This window comes from Haliaeetus leucocephalus, unplaced genomic scaffold, assembly GCF_000737465.1.
Source record: "Haliaeetus leucocephalus isolate CR32 unplaced genomic scaffold, Haliaeetus_leucocephalus-4.0 Scaffold536, whole genome shotgun sequence".
Classification (NCBI taxonomy): domain Eukaryota; kingdom Metazoa; phylum Chordata; class Aves; order Accipitriformes; family Accipitridae; genus Haliaeetus; species Haliaeetus leucocephalus.
In genome coordinates this window covers 7,172,906-7,180,110 of record NW_010972972.1, presented here as the reverse complement: position 1 = coordinate 7,180,110, position 7,205 = coordinate 7,172,906, and the positions used below count along the sequence as shown (strand labels likewise).

Genomic DNA, 7,205 nt, shown 5'->3' with positions numbered 1-7,205 from the left:
TGGGGGGCTCTGGGGTGACTGAGTGGGACTGCTGAGGGGTTGTGGGATGAGGCTACAGGGCTGGGGGGGTGAGGTTGGACTCAATGGGGACTAACAGAGTGGCTGCCCCAGTGCCCCCCACTTTGCACCGTTTGAAAGTGGGGTGAGCTGTGCCACGGCAGGTGGGAAGGGGCAGAGGCTTGGCCGGAGCTGGAGCGCCGGCTCTTCCCTGCCGGGAGATGCTGGATCCCATCGCAGTCCTGCCCTCTCTCCCCACCAGGTGCTGGAGGATTCCAAAAGGAAGCTCGGTCCCTGCAGAGGGTTGTCTACAGGGGATCCAAGATGGCTCCAGTTAAAATCAGCTACATCGTGTCCTTCTCCTCGCAGGTCTCCAGTGTGTTTCCTCAAGGGGGGCTGGGTGGGAGGTTTGTAAAGGTCAGGTTTCCCTCTGAGCTGCTGAAGGAGGGGGAGGCTCAGTACGGGGTGTGGGTGGGTGCAGCCCCACAGCTGTCCTTGTTAGGCACTGCCTGAAGGGCACTAATTAGTGCTGAAGGGCATGAACTACACGTGATTCTTCCCCTCTCAAAAAGCAGAGTGCTGTTTCTAGGTTGCCAGAGTCTCCCCTGCTTCTCCCCTGTGCCTGGAGCAAGATGGGAGGTGAAGGGGAAGGCAGTTGGGGAGGGAGCTGGCATGTGGCACGGCATCTTTGCTGTCGTGTGCAGGATCCCAAGTACCCGGTGGAGAACTTGCTGCATGAGGACAGCCTTCGTCCCTGGCTCGGCTGCCCCCAGGACCGCAGCAGGCAGCTGAAAGTGGAGCTGCAGCTGGAGAGAGCCAGTCCCATCGGCTACGTGGACGTTGGTATGTGCCCCCCTCACCAGCTCAGGCAGGGCTGTGCCCTGGACGGGGTCGGCAGCTCTGAACCTCACATCCCTTGTGCCTTAACACAGGCAACTGTGGCTGCGCCTTTCTCCAGATCGAGGTGGGACGTTCCTCATGGCCGCTTGAACAGTCCTACCTCACCTTGGTGCCCAGCGTCGCGCTGATGACGCCGGCTGACTCGAAGCTGGATCACAACCGCTGCGGGGTCCGAATGTTTAAAGAAGGTAAAGATCACCTGATACGAAGGGAAAGAGGCCCAAGGCAGAGCAGAGAGGCTGGGGGGGGGGTGGGTGAAGGGGACGGGGAGACCAGGGAATGACAAGTAGTGCTGGAGACCAGGGGTCACAGCCATCCTGTTTGCTGTAGAGGGTTGTACCAGTACTGCTCCCCTGCCCTGACGTCTCCCATGCCCGTAATCCCCCAGTTGTCACCGTGTCCTGGTCCTGGAGGGACAACAGTGGCACAGGTTGACGAGCAGAGGTGGGCATGGTGCCGGGACGGCAGTCCCCGGTGTGCCCCCTCAACCCCAACTGCTGCCCCCCTGCAGCAGACTTCCTGGCACTGGCGGTGGGGCAGAAGTGGGACCGCCTGCGGCTCACCTGCAGCCAGCCCTTCAGCAAGCACAGCCAATTCGGGCTGTCCTTCATCCGCGTGCGCACGCCGCTGGACCCTGAGGACCCCCAGCCGCCCCCACCCTTGCAGCAAGGCCTGGTAGGCACCTCTTACCCCTCCGTGTGCTCCTCACCGTGGGAATCCGCCAGGAGGTAGCAGTGATGGGACTTCTCCTCTGCTGCTGCCACTCTGTACCCTGTGGAGAGTGCGTGAGGGTGCTTGCCTGGCTGAACCGGGGGCTGTGGCCGGGGTGAGGGGCATGGAGTGCTGGCCTCCATTCCCCAAGGCATTCCCTCATCCCGCAGGAGGATGCCAAGCCTGTGGACAGCCCCTGGCGCTCCAGCCCTGCCTTTTGCCGGACTTTCTTTCCAGAACCATGCTCGTAAGTAGCCTGATCTGGTCCATCTCCGTCCTCTCCCTGCGCAGCCAGGCCTGGAGCCACCTCGAGGTGTTGCCTCCAAGCCCCTGGACGCCTGGAGCCCCGGCTCCCACCAGCCTGCCTGCTCGCACCTCCCTGTGGGGCTGACGGTCTCTCTGCCTCCAGGAGCTCGAGGGAGGAGGAGCAGCTGAAGAGCCGCCTGCAGCAGCTGGAACCAACCGCCTGGAGCCCAGCCCGCCTCAGCCGCCCAGCCCAGATGGTGCTGTCAGCGGTGCGGAGCCGGGCATTGAGGCCCAGAGCCAGCACGGGCGTCCCGGGGGGTGACCCGGAGCTGCTGACTGAGGACCTGGGAGGCCCTCTGGTGCCAGGTGAGCCAGAGCTGCCTGCAGCCGGCGTAGGGCATGTTGCGGTGCAGAGAGCCTTTATGTGGTTAGTTCGTGCCCCCTAAAGGGATCTTGTCCTGCTGAGGGCTCTGCCTGTGGCCGGAGGGATCCTACCTGGGGCAGGCTGGGGTGAATCCACAGCTGCCGGGGTGCTCCCCATGCCCGGAGGGATCCTGTTTCCCCTGCCCCGCTGGCAGCAGGCCATGTCCTGGCCAGGGTGGCCTTCCTCGGGGCAAGTCACCCTCCTTGCTGGTGCGAAAGCAGCATCATGGTAAATCCCACGGCTCACCCAGAAACCTCCTGTGATCCACTTACTGTCTGTAGTGGGGCAGCTGGAGGATGCGATCATTATTTCGTGTCATGCAGATGTTTTCCCACCTGTGAACCTCGCTGGTTCAATTCTCGCCCAGCCCCTTCCACCAGGAGAGCTGGCACTGCTGGGTGGAGGGCAGGGTTACTGCTTGTCCGTTGTTCCCCAGGGTCTGCGCAGGACGTCCCTGCAGCCCCCACAAGAGCTCGCAGGCAGCCGGACAGCAGGCAAAGAGCTCCCAGCCCTGTGGGCAGGTAATCCCTCGGGTCACCATGTTTCTCCTGCCCTCACCCCAATGATTCCTCTGCTCTGAGTCCCAGCTAGCTCCTTGCCTGCGCCCATGGGGCAGCCCGGGCACAGCTTCCCTCTCCCTTTTGGTGTGTTGCCGGGATCTGGTCCCTGTCTGGGGCTGGTCTTTGGCAACTTTGGGTGTGCAGGACACAGTGGAGCAAGCCCTAAGCTTATAACTCCTCATGCAACGCCTCTGCAGGTCTCTGCCAGCTGCCTTGAGGCAGTCCAGGTCAGGAGGAAGAGCCAGAGCCCACAGCCACCGAGAGAGACGGGCCAGGAGGGGTGACAGTGGAGGGGACAGCAATCAGGGGGAGAGGGGCATCTGCCCCATTTGCTCAGGTGGGTAATTGGCAGGGGTCTCCTCTGGCCTGAAGCGGCCTCTCTGTAAACACAGAGTCTGCACAGCCAACCTGAGCGGGGAGGACACACTTCTGGGGCAGAGCACAGTGCGTCTGTCTGTCCATCCACCCACCCGTCGGCTGAGTCCCCTTAGCTCAGCAGCACTCGCTGCCCGCGCCTGTGGACCTGCCACAGGACTGGGGTGGGCTCAAACCGGAGGCAGTTGGGTTTGAAGGGCTGTGAGGGACGAGGGGACAGCGGCAGATGGGGACAGCAGTGGCTGCCGCTGGCTCCACCATCCCTGCTTGTGTGTTGAACCTCAGCTTTTCGGGGAGAAGCAGCAGCGGCTCTGGGGCTGAGACACTTCACTCCCGCTCGTGCAGGATGCCATGGCACCAGCCCTGTGACAGGCAGAGGAGGGACATCACAGCCTGTCACGGGGTGCTAGGCTGCCGCGGGAATCTTCAGGGAGGGCGTTGAGCCGAAACCCCATGCTCACACCAACACCAGAGAGCCTGGGACAACCGTGTCATCTCCCCTTTCCGCAGGCCGCTTCAGCCTGGATCTACTCCCCCTACACGCCTCCCGCTGCGGGGATGAAGACCCTGATGCAGCCTGGCCTTCCTCCCCGCTGGCAGAGATGTCCCCCGACACCTGGGTGTCCTGCCCCATCTGCGAGCTGCCCTTCAGCGTGGCAGAGGTAGAGTGGCACGCCAGCACTTGCGGGGAGCAGGCAGGGACACCGGGCACCCTATCCTCATCCTACCGCGTGAGGTAGGGCTGTGAGGACAGCGGAGGGGGGAAACGACAAACCCCCCATCGCGGCACTCAGGCTGAAGCTGCATTGCTGCGGCTGTTGGAGATGCCAGACCAGAGCCCTGCCTGCCCCGTCAAGTGAGCTGCTGGACCTGGCTGTACCACAGCAAGGCGTATGGGCAGGATTTGGGCAAGGAATGAGCCTGCGCAGGAGCGCCAGCCACACTGGCAGAGGTGTAGTGGTACTGGTAAATTTGTGGCAAGGCTGGTGTGGGGATGGAGAGGCCGCTTCTATCCCCACTGCCAGGCTTGGGGGAGCATAGGGACGATGCCGGGGCTTGGGGTGGGGGGCATGGGTGGGGAAATGCTGTAATGATGGGAGTTGCTGCTGGAGAAGGATAAATTAAAGGAGAGAAAGAGGAAAGCAAGAGAAAAACTCCCTTGCGGCTTCCTGGTCTCGCAGTGAGCTCCCCAGATGAGGGTCCTGCCTTGGGGCACCCTGTGCAGCAGTGGGGACAGTGAGGAGGAGGTGGTCACGCTTTTCCTCCCCTCAGGACCCCCGCTGCCAAGCTGGCCCCGCAGCTGGCGTAGGCGATGCCACAGCAGCAGCATCTCCCCCACTCCAGCAAAGCCAGCGTATGTGGCCCGTTAGCACACAAACAGCTCCTGGGAGGAACAAACCAGGAACATCCAGAGCAGGAGAAAAATACAATTTATTTACAAGTAGAAACACTTTAAAAATGCCACCTCACCCCACCCCTGCTGAGGGCAGGAACAGGCAGGGGGGAGCTGGGATCCTGCCTGGGGCTGCGACTGCAGGTAGGGTGGGTGTCAGTCCCTGCCCTGCTGGGGCTTGGCCCCCCCATCCGCAGGGGCTCCCAAACACAGGGAGGAGTGTGGTGGCCCTGGGGATGCTCCATCCCGCCTCTGTCCCGGTCCCTGGGGCTGCAGGATCCCCCCTGAGGAGGGCTCAGCCCCAGCCTGGCACAACCATACAGCAAGGGCTGGTGCTGTGCACAAATATCGGGGTCACACTCTGCACTCCACTGCCTGCACCCACGGGTGTTTCCAGCCCACAGGCAGCCCCCAGGGGAACAACCCCCTCCTGGCCTCGTCCCCTGCACATCCCCCCTGCCCTGGGCTAGGTCCTAGACGGGTGCAGGAGCAGGGCGATGCTGGGTACAGCAGGAAGGGTGCTGGGGCCCTGCCACACTCGGGGGAGCCCCAGGGGCATCGGTGGGACGTGCAGGGCAGTGTCACAAGGGGAAGGTGGCCCCATCTATTCCCCCCCAGTGCTGCTGGGCCCTGGGGACGTGCCTGCAGCACTGGGGGGGGGGCTAGGGAGAGGTGAGGGGGCAGAGCAGGGGACGGGGGAACCTCAGAATTTCGTGTCCTTGAGCGATCGGCGACTGGCCTGGAAGGGACAGAGCAAAAAGGGGACGTTAGCGACTGTGACCAACCCACCACCAGAGCCCTAGGGGTGGCTGTGCCTGCTCTGGGACCACAGGGGGCTGCCAGTACCTACCTTGCCCTTGGGGGACTTGGCGGTGGCGATGCGGGGCGAGCGGCGGGCACTGCCGCGGGGCGAGTTCTTGGTGGTGGTTTTCCGGCCGGCTGCCCGGCGTAGCAGGCTGTTCCCCAGCTTCTTCGGGGTATTGAGGATGCTGAACGCCATCGACTGGCGTCTCTCAGCCTGCGGAGGAGGACACGGGACCGTGAGCTCAGGGCAGGATGGGGGGGGTCCCTGGTCCCTGCCACTTTTTCCTCTCTGGAGCTCGCTGCTCCAAGCCCTGCTGCCCAGCACGAGCCCCTCACCTGCTTGCTGGGGGCTTGCTGCTCGCTCCTCCGGCTGACCTGGGAGCTGCGCCGCTCACTGCGGTCCCGGGGGGTCTGCGGACGCGGGAAGCAGCTGGTCGGCTTCTTGGACTGGAAAAGAGGGGACAAGCCGGGACTGTCACCTGGGGAACGAGAGCCCTAGGGCCACCCTTCCCAGGGAGCTGGTGGCAAGGAGGGGAACCGAGGGGCTGCGGGGAGGGGATAGGGACAGGGATCGAGGACAGCAGAGCCTGGGGAGTGGCGCAGGGAAGGCAGAAGGCTCAGACCTTTGCTGCTTGAGCTGCCTCCTGCCAGCTCTACCCCAGGAGGAGCCATTCCCAGGGGCCCAGCAGCCCCCTCCACATCTGGAGAACATCTGCAGCTGTCCACCACTCCCCTTTGTCCCCAGCCTGGCTCCTGGGGAAGCTGGGGACCAGCCAGGGTACTTGTGGCAGGCTCAGCTCACCTCAGGGGTGTCGGGGCCCTGGTGGGACTCATCCGAGAGGCGCTTCCTTTGCTGCCGGGTGGTGATGCCGCCGGCCCAGACTGTGCCCAGGGTGTTGCGCCGGGCGGCCGTGCCGGCGGCGATCTGCGAGGGCTGCATGCTGGCACGCCGCAGCGTCTCCTTCGGGTCACCTGTCTTCATCTCCTCGTCCGTGATGGTCCCCAGGGAGTCTGAGGGCTGGGGAGGTGATGCAGAGGTGTTGCCAAGGGGTGACCATCAACATTCCCCCCAGCCCTGTGTGCCCCCAGGGCTGCCCGCCAGCCCATCTCCATCCCCCTCACCACCTCCTGCGGGCAGCAGAGGCTGGGAAGGGGCAGGCCCTTCGTCCCCGCTCCCCTTACCCTGCTCTCCAGGGGGTAGCAGGTCTTCAGGTGAGGCGGGCAGGCTCGGTTACGCTGCTGTAGCTCCGCAATGCGGTTCCAGTCGTCCAGCTGCTCCGGCTCATCCTGGCATGTGCCCAGGTAGATGCTGCTCCGGCCTAAACCCAAAGCAGGGAGGGCTGAGTGGGGGTCCTAGGCAAGAAATGCCCCCTCCCGCCTCCCCAAGACAGGACAGAGTCTCCCATCCAGCAGCCCAGCCACCCAACCTGCCCCCACGTACCGAGGCTGGAGCTGCTCCCCCCCTGCAAGCGTCTCAGGGAGCTGCGAGTGACCGGCCGGTAGCCGGGGAGGCCCAGCAGCGCCGAATTGCCGGGGGTCTCCTGCGGGGAGGAGGTTTCCAGCTTGACAAGGGAGTCCTGGGAGGGGAAGCTGGCGAGGGAGCGGGTGGAGGTGGCTGAGCGCAGCCGGCCTTTGCCGGGGGTGGCGTTCGGGGGCCGTGCCGCTGGGATGCTGCAGAAGGAGACGTTGGCACTGTCCGGTTCCTCGGTCTTGGCCTGTTTCTGGGAGGAAGAAATCCAGAGTTCATAGAACCATGGAACAGTTTGGGTTGGAAGGGACCTTTCAAGGTCATCTA

The 7,205-nt window shown here is 64.0% G+C and overlaps 2 protein-coding genes across 7 annotated transcripts in view; one reads left to right on the top strand and one right to left on the bottom strand.

Annotated features, from left to right (window-relative positions):
* The first annotated feature begins 264 nt into the window (after positions 1 to 264).
* Positions 265 to 4,038, top strand: XRCC1 (X-ray repair complementing defective repair in Chinese hamster cells 1). Its single transcript, XM_010576684.1, has 9 exons — positions 265 to 366; positions 702 to 840; positions 930 to 1,085; positions 1,409 to 1,572; positions 1,779 to 1,855; positions 2,018 to 2,220; positions 2,715 to 2,799; positions 3,036 to 3,175; positions 3,724 to 4,038. The coding sequence occupies exons 1-9, from the start codon at positions 322 to 324 to the stop codon at positions 3,951 to 3,953; spliced, it is 1,239 nt and encodes a 412-aa protein (XP_010574986.1). The 5' UTR covers positions 265 to 321; the 3' UTR covers positions 3,954 to 4,038.
* A 645-nt stretch (positions 4,039 to 4,683) lies between these two features.
* NUMA1 (nuclear mitotic apparatus protein 1) overlaps positions 4,684 to 7,205 on the bottom strand; it is a 24,259-nt gene continuing 21,737 nt past the window's right edge. For 5 of the 6 annotated variants that reach the window (XM_010576683.1, XM_010576681.1, XM_010576677.1 and 2 more), the window contains 6 exons: positions 6,852 to 7,131; positions 6,593 to 6,750; positions 6,213 to 6,428; positions 5,747 to 5,857; positions 5,457 to 5,624; positions 4,684 to 5,345 (listed from right to left, as the gene is read on the bottom strand). In XM_010576683.1, coding sequence (XP_010574985.1) covers positions 5,310 to 5,345; positions 5,457 to 5,624; positions 5,747 to 5,857; positions 6,213 to 6,428; positions 6,593 to 6,750; positions 6,852 to 7,131 — 969 coding nt within the window. In that variant the 3' untranslated portion in view covers positions 4,684 to 5,309. The remainder of the gene's footprint in view (positions 5,346 to 5,456; positions 5,625 to 5,746; positions 5,858 to 6,212; positions 6,429 to 6,592; positions 6,751 to 6,851; positions 7,132 to 7,205) is intronic. The other variant, XM_010576679.1, reaches the window with a different exon arrangement.